Source organism: Magallana gigas, chromosome 5 (assembly GCF_963853765.1).
Source record: "Magallana gigas chromosome 5, xbMagGiga1.1, whole genome shotgun sequence".
Taxonomy (NCBI): domain Eukaryota; kingdom Metazoa; phylum Mollusca; class Bivalvia; order Ostreida; family Ostreidae; genus Magallana; species Magallana gigas.
Window position 1 is genome coordinate 40,590,026 of NC_088857.1, and position 14,771 is coordinate 40,604,796.

Sequence of the window (14,771 nt, forward strand, 5' to 3'; positions counted from 1 at the left end):
TGCAATTTACCCTGAAGCAACTTGCTGTGTTGAATAAACAAAAGCACAGACTGCGCTTTTGAGTAATGTTTGATAGGATGATGCTACTTTTACCACGAATAATTTTAAACTCCTAAAGCCTTTCTGACAAGCGGAAAAGCAGCTACTGGAAATGCCCGAGATTTGCATCAGGTGTCGCAGGACTGAATTGATCCCGCTATATCTGTTAGACATGGCATCCAGTCATAGTCATGTTGTATATTTTATTTGATAAAATGAACTATATCGGAAAGGACATATATGTAGTGAAAACAGTCTCGATCATTCCTCCATTCTTTATTCACTCAAGACCAGTTCACTGGTATATAAGGTTCATATTTAACACACATATATACAAAATGAACAAAGAAACATGCAAGAATCATTAGTACATGTTTATGTAATAAAAATTGAAAAAGTGTAAATATAGTAGGTTATATAGCCTTTTTTAGTATTTAGTACGGATGTGAAACCTGGAACCACATTACTAAAGAAGACGTTAGACGTCTTAACTCTCTCCAACACGGAATCTGCAAGCAGATCTTTAACCTACCAAAACCTACCAGATCAGATATAGTCGAGCAATACATGAACATTCTACCAATCAAGGCAGAAATTGATACTAGAAAACTCCTCTTTTTAGGAAGACTTTGCCGGATGAACACTGAATTCCTTCCCGAAAAGATCTTTACCTCACGCCTGTTCTCCTTCCTGTACAACCTAAGTGAGACCCAGATGGGCTTTTTTCCTGACGTCCTACAACTTCTCCAGACCTATCAACTTACAGATTACCTGAATACATGACTTTCGGATGGATTATTCCCGTCAAAATCCGCCTGGAAATCGACTGTACGCTCATCTGTCTATACGCACCAAACTCTACAACGAATCGAACGAACAGCATACGATCCGGACTTCTTTCGCTTTAATGCTGTTTTCAGCACCTCTAATCCATTTATTATGTGGCAATACATCAATTCATATAGTGAAATTCAAAACCTCAAATTTACTTTCAAACTCATAGCTTCCAAACCTCTACAGACTTCGATAGCTTGTGTGTTGTGTGGACATTTTGTTACCGACGTATTTTCGCACGCTACCATCTCTTGTCCGGCATTAACAATACAGCATTCCAATTGGTGGAACTCGTTGACAAGGTCTTTTACCGTACACCTGGAAGCGGAACTCAGCGGCCTTCCGGAAGACGACCTTTTCCTAATACTCCTAGGAAAACAAACACTGACAGTTCTTTCTCAAGCGGAGGAAATAGAGTTTAGGAAATTGAACTCAAGACATGTTGTGACTTCTTGCGCGGTCTATAACAGACTCCTTGGGTAGCTCAATTCACAGCTCCCACCCCATCAACTTATTTAAAACTTTCTTACATTCAAAATATATGTAAATAATCTCATCCCTACATGTAACTTCATTCCTTATCACTACTTATATGTACATACATATCTTCATTTTATAATTTTGACTCGTTGACTGTAATTTACTTGTTGTTTGTATTATTCTAATCTCCATAATGGAGGAAATAAAAGATGAATGAATGAATGAGTATTCATCAACTCCTTAAACTTTATAATATTGGGAAATTCATAGGATCTCTTGGACAAAAACTTTTTTCAATCGTTTGCGAGATGTGTATACTTTAAAATGTGATGAAATTCACCCCTACGCTCTTACGATAACACATTCTACATTTATTTAGATTTTTATCAATATTATTCCATTTACCTGTTTCCATTGAAAATCGACGGTTATAGGTTCGAAATTTTGTGATTTGTAGATCTCTAGACGACATAAAAATACTTTCTAAATTGAAATTTGTTTTTAGAGTTCAATAATTAATACATTTTATTAGTTTATTAACTATACCTCTCCACTCTTGGACAAATTGAATTTGTATTTTTCACTGACTTACGCAAATCATAAAACTACATGATGCTTGATTTTCCTACATATAAGACAACCCACATGAGTTGTACATACTGTGTATACATTTTATTCATGGCTGTGAAAAGATCAATTTTTGTAACATCTGTAAAAATAACAATAAATTAATAGATTACATTTGGTAAGTTTACAATCATGGACTGTCAAAATTTTCGCTCCAGCACATTATTATTTTAATAACATTTTCATCTGATTTGAAAAAGTAGTGGGATAAAAAAAATAGCTACATTGTAAGAGAAAATTAAGCCTTATTTACGGTTATTGTTTTAGTAACATTTATTTAAATGTATACATTTATGAGGTCTGATTAAACATTGTTTTTTATGTTTAACAACTTTCTGGTTCTATCACAGCTTTCATCGTACAAGTGTTGGATGTCTGTAAAAGTCAGTTAACACTTGTAAGGTTCAACACAAAAAATCCCCAAAAACATGCACAAGATCTGTTTTTATTGAAAATTTTTGGATTTGCAAGTTTTGATTGTTTTGATTTTCCTGACATGATGTTAATACACTGTTTGCTATGCTCTAAAGTTATACAAAAAGGTTTGCTAATTGTACACGTTTTTACTGATCGGGACCTATTCAACATTTCACCGTTCAGCTCTCGTGTGACTTCTATTTTCTCTTAAAGTACTCTAGTAATAGAAAACTGCTTTACCTTTCTCCCAATTTTTATGGAACGCCAAATTAACATATATTCAAATATTTGTACCTATCTTCAAATAATTGTACCTATCTTCAATTCAATTGTACCTATCTTCAATTCAATTGTACCTATCTTCAATTCAATTGTACCTATCTTCAAATTGAATTAGAGATAGGTACAATTCAATTATACCTATCTTTAATTCATTTGAAGATAGGTACAATTGATTTGAAGATAGGTACAAATGCAATGAATTGAAGATAGGTACAATTGAATTAAAGAATAGGTACAATTGAATTGAACCTATCTTCAATTACTAAAAATTGGCAATAATGAATACTCCCTGTATAGTACGTCATTTCCGTTACGTCACAACTTATAAATAAAGTCATTCGATACACGAGATAATAATAAAAAATGGATGTCCTAAAGATCTATAAAAGAAAAATCAGAGGTGACATAACTGCTTAACACCTTTATATATCTATAAATAACAAATAAAAGATTGAAGAAAGGTGACTTAGAAATAAAATCGGGATCGGGATGATAAAATAGGCAATATATATGATTTTGTCAACTTTTCGAAAGATTGAGCCTTAAAACAAACAAAAACTCATAATAATTGTTACCGCTTTAATAAATAGAGTGATTATCAACTGAATTATACATTCTTTGATAAAATTATGGAAAAAAATAAAGCCAGTTTTTTATTTAGGTACATACAGTGACCCTAACTACGTCACTACCCTAACTCCGTCACTATTGGGGTATTCGGGTATACATGTTTTTGTCTTTCTTATTGATATACATGTATATTCTAATAAGTAAATGATGCCTTTTGCAAATATATTGCACACACATATATATATTTCTTCTTTCATCTTCGTTGTTGGTGCTTCCCTCCATGTTGAAATGTCTCTAAGGGAGCGTTCATTATTTTCAACAATACACAAAACGAATTGAACCTAGGTATAATTGAATTGTACCTATCTTCAAATCCTTTGTAGATATGTCTGAATTGAACCTATCTTCAAATCAATTGTACCTATCTTTAAATGAATTTTACCTATCTTCAAATGAATTAGAGATAGGTATAATTCAATTGAACCTAGGTATAATTCATTTGTACCTAGGTATATTTATTCAGAGATAGGTATAATTATTTACACCTATCTTCAATTCCATTGTACCTATCTTTAATTCAATTGTACCTATCTTCAAATGATTTGAAGATAGGTACAATTATTTGAAGATAGGTACAAATATTTGAATATATGTTAATTTGGCGTTCCATAAATTTTGCCATACGAAACATGGAGGTGATTTAGTGCAAACTAAACGTTGTCAGTCTTTGTGTGTTAACATTTAACTTGGTTATCTTCATATGTTTAAAATTTATTGCGTTTATGTACAGGCGAATCGGGTTTCTAATACATGTACTTTAAACAGGCACAAAAGTGTAATTCAGATGGCAGACACATTGTTACAAAAAACCCTTATTTGGAAATCAAATATTTATTCAGAATAGGTCATATTACATGTAAATTTGACGATCAATGTATGAAATTTATTTTAAATCTTGTCCTTTAGTCTTTCAATGTTATATAAGAATTGGTATGTAGCCGGATAAACAAATCACTGAAATTATTATGAAAATTGCATAAACTTCTTCCATATTAATGAAAGACTTTTAATCCATCAAAATGTGTTTTTAATCCTTTCGAATATGAAAATGTTATACAATGTATATATTAAAATTAAACCATCTCTTATGCACAGTACTTACAAAAGTTGAATATGTAAGTTCAAATCAAACATTTCAATCTAATTACACGTGCCATGCTCTAGTAGTTTCTGGCTAATTAAAACCACGTGAACATCTTAATATTTGATTGTGTAACCTTAATTATGACAAACAGGAAAATTAATTACTTCCAATTCCAACGTTTGAAAGATTTTTTTTATGAATGTATGTGAATATTAAATTAACAATTTTTTATATATTGAATATATCGTTCTGCAGAAAAAAAAAATTGGAAATGTACACTTGAATGATATTCTTTGTAAAAGGTACATATACATGTAGATTAAATCATTTTATACAAGGTTATATTAAATTCCCCGAATATATGTTAATCAACTGCGCGCCAGGGAACACAAAACCGATGTAGCAATTCTAAAACATGCATCTTTTTCTCCTTGTTTCTGAAATGAACCGCAAGACCAGTTATAATGTACAAGTACATGTATAATGTTGTTCTCTGTTGGTGGCATTTGTTGAATGTGTTTCAGGATTAAACAATATACTGCTGTAAGGTAAGATTAATGGCGCTGTTGTTTACTTTTAAATTCAGAAAATAAACGCTGACTCGGAAAATACGCTTTTTCAAAAAAATAAAAATGGGTGAACTTTAGATTTTCTACTCGTAGATAGACTGCTCGTAAAAAATGTTAACACCACTCTTCCTCGTGTACACTTTAACTTATGTAACATACTAATTCTTAACAGAATCAGTTTGATCTATGATAAAACATGTATCTTCAAGGTTTATCCCTATTACTCAATTACTCAACGTTTCTCTCCATTTCTTTAAACATTTTGAAATAAGGAAATAGTTTTTTTTATTCTGACTTCTGATACAATTGGCGGTGAATATAATTAATATTAAATAATTTCAGCAGCTGTACATGTGGTGATTAATTGTTAAGCAATATGGATGGATATTTGCATACTAAGCAGATCGGAAAAGAGAGAACCTCTGTACTTAGTAAAAAAAATTCTAGTACCATTTATATTGTCTCTATAATGATACATATTCCAAAGAAAATATAACGCAATTCGTTTGAATATTTAAACAGACAAAATATGCCTCAACAAAAAGAAAAATTAAAAAAATTATATCAATTTATTTAGTTGTGGGCTTTTTAGGTTAAATACGCAATTCAAAGTTCACGAAAACATGTTAAGAAAGGTCAAGCAAGATGACGTCACTACTCTCCACCAATCCTATATACTTGTCTTTATGTTAATTGACATGTCAACTCTTAAATGAGTAATAGACAACCTTCAGGTTTTTTAAATATTAATTTGCAGTATTTGTAAGCAAATCAAAAGTCTGAATGACTTAAAATTTTGTATAAATATAGGTGTGGTTTCTCTAGCAGCAATACCTGTTTAAAATGAACGCCGTTACACTAGCTTGTGTTGTTCTCTGTCTCTCGTCTGGTCTGGAAGCCAGAACCTATGGAAGTAAGTTTATCATTCATTTCACTTCTGGTTCAATTTTTGTTGTTCAAAGATTTATCACTTAATAGTTAGATTCTTTAAAATAGCGGAATGATATTAAACGATTTCACAAATCATTATCTGTTAAATGATTTTGATGTTGTATAAAAATTCTTTCGATTATTTGTGTGTTTGATTTGAAAGGTAACATTTATCATTTCAATGTTTTTAAGGAGGGGATGTTAAATAATTATGTTTTAAAACAGTATCATTTATAAATTGAAAATAAAAAAACAGTTACTAGTACAGGCACGTAGCATCGTTTTTGAAAGTGGTGGGGGGGGGGGGGGGGGGCCAGACCCATCCAAAAAATCTTGACAAGCAAAAAAAGGGAAATTTAAAGTTTTCCAAAAATCTTCAAAATCCTAATCCGTGGGGGGGGGGGGGGGGGGGGGGGGGGGGGGGGTTAGACTCAGCTCAAAAAAAAAAAATTCTTCCCTACCAAAATTTTTTTCCCCTCCAAATCATGAAATTGAAATTCCTAATCCGTGGGGGGGGGGGGGGGGGGGGGGGGGGGTAACTTCAATTTGACTACTCATTTCCTAATTTTCATACCATTTTTTTACTAACTTCCAAAAAAGTGGGGGGGGGGGGGGGCCAACTCCATTATAATTCATTTTTTTATATGTAAATTTTAAAAAATTTGCTGCTGCGAGAAAAAGTGGGGGGGGGGGGGGCCAGGCCCCCCCTGGCCCCCCCTGATGCTACGTGCCTGTAGTATGCTCAAGTATATATGATTGACAAACATTATCAATTTCAATCCGCCTTTTTCAATATAAATAACTGGTGCATATGAAATTTCATCGATGTATATTCAAATTATGACCTCGTCTACCATGTAACCAGCTTGACTTTACTTGTATTTTTCAATTTTTTTTTTAGATCCATATCGCCGGCGCGGTGGACCAGTCACACCAATTATTGAACCTTTCCCCGACCCCACCCCTGGACCATTCCCCCCCATTCCCCAATCCCCAATCCCCTGTCGATTCGGTCTTCAGCTAAATCAACAGGGACTGTGTACCAATTTCCTCGGCAATCAACAGTGCGCTGCGGGCTTCGTCTGTTTATTTGGGCCAGCTGACGAGCCCGGGCCTTGTTGTTTAAGTGAGTATTATTTTGTTTTGCTGTTATTTTAAAAGTTTTAGTGTTTTTTGAAATTATGTATTTTCTATGAATATGTTTTGTTGTGGTGTTTTAGTTTGAAGTTGGCTTTTTCTTACAGTTCTTTTTTGTTACGTTGATGTAATTTAAGCTACAATTGAACATTTGAGAAGTCACTTTGTGATACTAATAATGTGTCAGCAAATATAATTCTGTATAAGTACAGACTATGAACGAAATACGAATGAAATTCTGACTTGAACGTTACATCTTTTGGATTTTAAAATTTCGTTCCGGCTCTGTAAAAGAATTATAAAAAGCCAAAGTTTTACGAACCCTTTCCAGTACTAAAAAAAATATTGAATGTTATTTTTTGAATTACTTTTTTTTTTCAGAATTCATTATCAAAATGAATTCATATACCTAGAAATACATGTACATTAAACGGAAATGTATCTTTGAAATAATTTTTGACTCTTTATCATTTTTATTTGCAGGAAACAATCCCTGTCGTTCTGGAAACCCATTCCAACTTGGCGGTAACGCTGTAAGCTGTGACAGACAGAGTTGTCCAAGTGGATTCAGATGTAACCGAGGAAGGAACTTTGCTGTTTGTTGTCCAGGTATATCTCAACGGATTGATTGGCCTCTTGATGCTAAACTAAAATAATCCTCATTAAAAAAAACAAAAAAAACAAAAATAAAACCACACACACACAACTAAATTGATACAGATGTTCATTGACTAATATTCTTTAATCTTTATTCATTAATCTAGCAAAAAGTAAAATTTTTAATATTATTGTCAAATTATTATTATTATTATTATTATTATTATTAATATCTTGTCCGTCGCAGACGTCCTCGGACCCAACCCTGGACACGATCTAAGGCCCTGCCCAAATATAGCCTGTCCCGCTGTATTCATCGAACCAGAATGCAGAAAGGAAGTCATTACATCCTTCAATGGAGTCAGATGTCTGGGATGTCCCCAAAACATTTGCATCAATAACAATGGATATCCTAGGCCAGGACAGGGAGGATATGTGGGTTAATTGTAGTGATAGTTATATTATTTACATGTACTAGTTTATCTGATATGATTTTTGAATGGTCAATAAATACATTGTTTTGTTGTTAAACTGTTGTGTCTTTCTGCACTTCATGTTAATATCGATCCATCCGTTAGGTTTTGTATCATGAATAAAGCAACTGAAGGTTACAAGAAAACGAATCGAATGAATATGGTTATCTCATTCTCATAAGTAAACTGGTTCTCAATAAAGAAATCTTATTCTGAAAAATCTGTAAGCGGGAATTGCCGTTTACCCCTCTAATTTGAGATCAATGTTGAATTCTGTATAATAAGTGAAAAGTTTCTGCCAAGTAAAGAAAAGTCCAGACCTGGGTCTAGTGGAATCCTATAAAATGATTAAATGTCCAATATTCTTTTGATATGACAGTGGAATTTATTAGATGTAAAACCTTTTTGGTATCCTTTATTTTTGCGCTTTATGAAAACTTTGGCACTTTAAAATTATATTATACAGACTTTTTTTAACAATTTATATTATAGACTTTTGACAACAAAATCAAGTATAAATTAATTTTCGGTTTGTATTTTTTAAAAAGATGTCATTAATAAAAGCATTTCAGTAGAGGCCACTAGTATAGTATTTTTAATTATCTGTATACACTAAATGACGTCGATGCAAGTATTGTATTAAATACAATATTTGGCATATTGTGAACGTAAATTAGGTCCTGCTGTATTGCAAGATTGTCTAATGTTGCACTTCCTGTTTTGGATTGCTGGTGACTCTATCAGTGCAGGAGAAATTTAATACAGTGGACATCCTTCACATGACACATATATACTTCGGGCAAACCTCCATTCTATATTATTAGAAAATAAAAACTTTTTTTTTAAATTATGAATTACAGCTGACACATTAAATAGTTAGTCAAAAACTGCATTTTTTTTTAAAATACAGTGCATGGTATATTGGATTGTCAAAATGTTTAAGAAATAAATTACACATATGTCAAAACAAAATGGTTAGGAATATACTAAACCAATCTCCTTTGCATACTGTTAACCATAAAGTACTTAGTTCACTAAATATGTTGAATATGGAAGACAGGGCTCGACAGTTTAGACTAAACCATGTACAATGTTTGAAACAGCTATCATGATAGAGCACCGTCTTATTTACATGAAAACTTTACACTGAGATCAGCTGTATCTGTACCAAATACCAGAGCATCCTCAGATGATTTTTTATATCTCGTGTCTAGGCATGGCAGGCTGACACCTCTCACCATAATGGCAATAAAGACTGATTTTTTTTACCATCTCATACCAAATGTTCAAATAAATAGAGTGTTTTAAAAACAAAAGTAAAAGAGCATTTTAAAACCAAAGTGTGATTGGTTGTGTTATTATACAGCATATAATTTAACTAAATGCATATTATCGACGTAATCATATGTAACTATACTCGGTATCTGTTTATAGGCATAAATAACATAGTACCAACATCATTGTTACAAACATATATAGTATTGCTGTAAACACTAAACAACCCCCCCCCCCCCCCCCAAGAAAAAGAAAAACAACAAAAAAACGAATGTTTCACGTAAATTATTTTTATATTATAATTGAAAGAATCCTACTGGAAAGAAGCTTTTCATATCTATCAATTATGTTTTTCAAACAGCATGTCTTTGAAATGATAACCATTATTGAAACGTACTGTGAATATTATGTATGTTTATGTATATGATGACATGATACCAAATAATTCTATGTACCATACATTTCATAGAGTTAAACTTTTGATCAAATAATATGCAAAAAAGAATATATATATATATATATATATATATATATATATATATATATATATATATATATATATATATAATGGTCCTTTATTAAAAAAAAAAAATAAAAGTGGGTATTCATACACCAAAGTATCTACGACTCAGCAGTCCTCGATCTCTTCGTTAATAATCGGGCGCTTTGAATCCTCAATCGAGATTCAGATACAGGTGAAAGACCACCCACCTGAATAAAAAAGAAATACAGTCAGTTAAAAGCTACGTGACGAACATCCTTAGTAATAATTGTTTGAAAGCACTTATTTATTTACATTGGCAATAAGCACTAAAGTCAAAGTCAGGATCAGCAAAACAAATAATTTATTAGAACAGTTGTGCCTTAAGAAACATTTTCATCGCTGAAAACCGAAAGCAGAAAAACGTGAAAATTTGTATATAAAAAATAACAAACGCGAATTCATAGTGCAATAATTCTTTATAAAGTATTTAGAAAATAATATTGAGTTCTGATACGTATTTTGTCTTAAATAATGAATAAATTAACAAACAAACGCGTTATGTATCCCTAATGTTAGTTGACATGTGACTCAAAAATAATTCATAGGAAATTTACCGTTTACCAACGAATTTCTTAAAAATTGCTGAACTTCTGAGCAAATCAAGTTTCACGTGGTTAAAATTTAGTATAAATACGAGTTCAGTTTCATAAAAAACTAGCGCCTAATTAAGATGAACCTCCTTACGGTGGCTTGTGTTATTCTGAGTCTGTCTTTTGGTCTGGAGGCCAGAAGACATAGTGGTAAGTTTACAATTTCGTTCTTGATTTTTTTTTTAAACTGAATATAGATATTTAAAAATATTCGGAAATCAAACAATATCCATACTTGAATGAGATTGTTGTAAGTGTTGTTATTTTATATTTTTGTTAATTCTAATTCAAATAAATTTGTCAACATTAACATGATTGATATACACTATACAAGTTTGAAATTCAAAGCATTTATTTATTTCAATTATTTAAATTTTATAAGAAATTTCTCGAATGAAAAGGGCATTTATTGCAATATATTAGTTAATATTCATGGTTTCATTGGAAGGTGATTTTTAAATTTATCTTTCTAACATTTAAACATTCACTACAGATATATGTTAAACGTTTCGAACCTCTGCCTTCGTTTCAGAAATGAATTTGAAACAAGATATATTCATTAAATCAGATATATTTATTATAAGACAATGTTATCTTTAAATCGTGGGTACATTTAAAAGTATCACTCGGAAACTATCATTCAAAAATTTCGACCAATGTTTTGATGTTTTGCAAATAATAAGCCAAAAAAAAAAATAATAATAAATTACAAAGTAGTTTCGCCATTTGTTTTTTTTTTCAATTCAACTTTAATGATATCCGTTTATTCTCTTACTAGATCAATACAGACCTGGTGGACCAGTCACGCCAATTATTGAACCTATCCCTGTGGACCCAATCAACCCCGGACCATTTCCCCCCGACTCCTCTCACCTGTCAATATGGTCATCAGATAGATCAACAAGGGCGATGTACCAATTTTAATAGCTATCAACAGTGTCCAGCGGGCTTCTTCTGTAACTTCGGGCCCGCTGACGAGCCCGGGCCTTGTTGTGTAAGTAAGTAACAGAGTAACATTATGGATAAAAGTAAATGATTGTTAATGTTGTTGTTATCGATGTTTTGTTGTTATTTTGATTGTTTAGCTTTTGGTATTGTTGCTACTTGGTGAAATCATTTTAATGTCTCCTCGTTGGGATCTTTTCAGGAAACAACCCGTGCACTTCAGGTGCTCCCTTACAGCTTGGGGGCGATGCTGTGAATTGTGGCAACGGCAGATGTCCCACTGGGTATAGGTGTTCAACTGGATCGAGTTATGCCGTTTGTTGTCCAGGTATAGATTTTTAAGTCCATACACACTCTTTTCACTTTTGCATGCACGATAATTCTACCAAGCAGAATTTTAACTGAAGACGATCTCCTCTTTTTCAGATACATACCCAGGCCCCTCTCCCCCCGTTGACCCTGTGGGGCCCTGCCCCAATGTATTCTGTCCCGCTGTTATCATTCCTCCAGAGTGCAGAAAGGAGACCTTTATATATAACAACGGTCGAAAATGTCAGGGTTGTCCTCAAAACATCTGCCCGGTGGACAATGGACCTCCGCCCGGGAACGGAGGATATGTGGCTGAAAGAGTTCAGTCGTTCTAATAAATATATTGCTATGATTATGCGTGTTTTGTTGATATTTTTCTGCTAGGGAATTCTTCTTAGATTTAATCTTTGTAATTCAGATCTATGTTGATATCTATTTATTTATCAATTTTTTGACGGAGTGGGAATTTTGCAAGAGACTATATAGTATAATGATGGCATAGATTCTAATCTATGAATATAGACTTATATAGAAAACGTCACAAAAATGGATTATGAGATTGAAGAAAAACCCCTTCTACTTTATTTTTCCATATATTGAATGCTGAATAGAATTTTTTTTTTAATGTTATCTTCTTTAAAAAAAGACACAATATTATCTTGAAACAGAATGTTTATAGTAAACAGGTATTTAACATAATATTATTGTAAATAAATGAAATGAATTGCAAGCTCTGTTTTTGCTTTTTGCTCGACGGCCGACATTCACTGTCCATTAGAAAACCTGTGAACAACAAAAATGGAAAGATGAAATTAGAAACCTCCAGCTCAAATTGTGACCATACCCTGTTTCTTTGACTGTTTTCTGTTTTTAACCCCCCCCCCCCCCGAAAAAAAGAAATAAAAAACAACAGAAAACCCATATGTTTGACGATTTTATTTATACATGTCAATGCATTCTGTACGAATATGCTTGGTTTGCAAGGAATAACAATTTTTCTAACGAGCTTAGGGAAACCTCAAATCAGAACGCGGTGAAAAATTGCGTAAACAATGCAAAAACAAAGTACCTGTCAAGTAGAAACGAAATGAATAATGTTGACTGCAAATTTTTAAAAAAATCACCTCAAATTAAACCACTTAACCACTGTGCACTTTATAAGGCAAGACATACCTCTGAAATGAATACAATTATAAATGTTGTGGCTATCATGCCTTCGAATTGATAATATTAATATACATGTATTATATACAAGTACTAATCGCACTCAAGTCAAACAAAGCTATTTTCTTACTAGTACAATCAGTTTCAAAATTGTCACTTCTGGATTAAGGGGTTTAGTTATTAGGACGGGAATGAAATACTAGTAAGTAAATATTTGTTCATTCATTGCGTTGTGTCAGGAGCATGTAACTTGTTCTGGTGTCTCTTCCAACTGTCAATTACTACTAGTATATATGAAGTTTTCAGCTTCTCACCCGTAACGCATACTACTTTTTTATTTATCCTATTGGCAATTACATTACAAATGGAATAACCTAAAATGCTCTTTTTTTGTTGAAAGAATCATGATCATAATTTGGGCTTTAAAATTTCAGATTAATTTTCCCATTTTTTTTTTTTACCATTGGGTTATCTTGAATGGTCAACCAAAATTTGTGTGTCAAAATTCAATAATAAAATTCTCTAAGTTCTTCCTGAAAAAAAATTAATCAACCTATACTGCACTGCACTATTTATTACATGTACTTGTGATCCTTGTCTGTTTCCTTGTATATACTGAGTACTTCTGTTGTACTTCATATACCAGTGAACTGGTCTTGAGGTGAAAAAATACTGAATACTGAATAGAAAGCTTTTTTTAATGACTGTGATATACGCTAGAAATTCCTTTTCTGACAAAGACACAAATAAACTTGAAACAGAACTTGACAAAATTAAATAAAAACGTGGCATGAACATTTTATATGTAACCAAGAATCGTGAGCTCTTTGTTTTGCTTACAACTCACTCCAACGACATTCAATTAACAAACCCCTGTGAAGAATTACAGATAACAAATATTAAGTAATTTGAATTTTTTAGCTCATATTTTGACTTTGCCTCTTTAAAGGGTGGCACACTAAACCTTAAATAGGTATCTTTATTCAGCAGAAAATATACTTGCTTATGATACATGATGGTTAAGATGTATACAAGTCAAGTAGGCGAAAAAATTCAATTTTAGATTTAAAAAAAATTATCTTTTGAAAAATTACAATGTGAACAAAAGTTCGGGTGGATTCGAACTCATGATCATCGGTTCACGAAGACAGTGCTATAACTACTGTGCTTTATGACGATCTAAAACCAAATATATTGATACAAACAATTTTACAAAACATTAAAATCGCTATCTTATAACGTAGTGTCATAAAACGTTTACGTCTAGGTGTAGTGAGATACCTTAATTCTGACTTCTTTTATGTTTTACAATGAACATGCAATAAGTTGTAACTGTTAAAAACATGAAAAGCAATGCCATTGTCAACTAGAAGTAATAATTATGAACCTGTATACAGGGTTATTCTGGCCCAGTGTAATTTTCGCTATTCTACACTTGCAAACAGTTTCGCCCCGTTCTATTCGTTCAAAAACAGTTGTACACTGTACTTATAAATGAGAGATTATTCGAGACATTAGAGATCGCCCAGTCTTAAATTCGTCCGCTGACAAGGGCGAATGGGCGAAAATAAAACGTCGGCGAATATTCACTGTATACAGTACACCTTTATGCTAGCATTGTTTATCAAGTTGTTTTTACTTACGCTCAGCAAAATACGTTTGAATAATTCATTTATGACGTAATATTTGTACAAAGCTGCCTAATTTACAAAAATCTTATACAGTGTATAGGCAGAAACAATATTCCTCAATTTTTGGGAAAACCCCTATCAGAACGCTGTGATTAATTACGTAAATAAGGCAAAAAAAAAAAAAGAAAAAGAAAGGCTCCTGTCAAGTATAAAC

General features: G+C 32.4%; 1 protein-coding gene across 2 annotated transcripts; it reads left to right on the plus strand.

The window, feature by feature from the left end:
- The first annotated feature begins 4,897 nt into the window (after window positions 1-4,897).
- Window positions 4,898-8,151, plus strand: LOC105322213 (uncharacterized). 2 transcript variants are annotated; one of them, XM_066085398.1, is made up of 5 exons: window positions 4,898-4,941; window positions 5,773-5,875; window positions 6,794-7,018; window positions 7,513-7,638; window positions 7,874-8,151. In XM_066085398.1, exons 2-5 carry the CDS (start codon window positions 5,806-5,808, stop codon window positions 8,068-8,070), a joined length of 618 nt encoding a protein of 205 aa, XP_065941470.1. In that variant the 5' UTR covers window positions 4,898-4,941; window positions 5,773-5,805; the 3' UTR covers window positions 8,071-8,151. The 2 variants fall into 2 exon arrangements, with proteins under 2 accessions (XP_065941470.1, XP_065941469.1); XM_066085397.1 differs by lacking the exon at window positions 4,898-4,941 and adding an exon at window positions 5,328-5,393 and having other exon boundaries at window positions 5,788-5,875.
- Window positions 8,152-14,771: the final 6,620 nt, after the last annotated feature.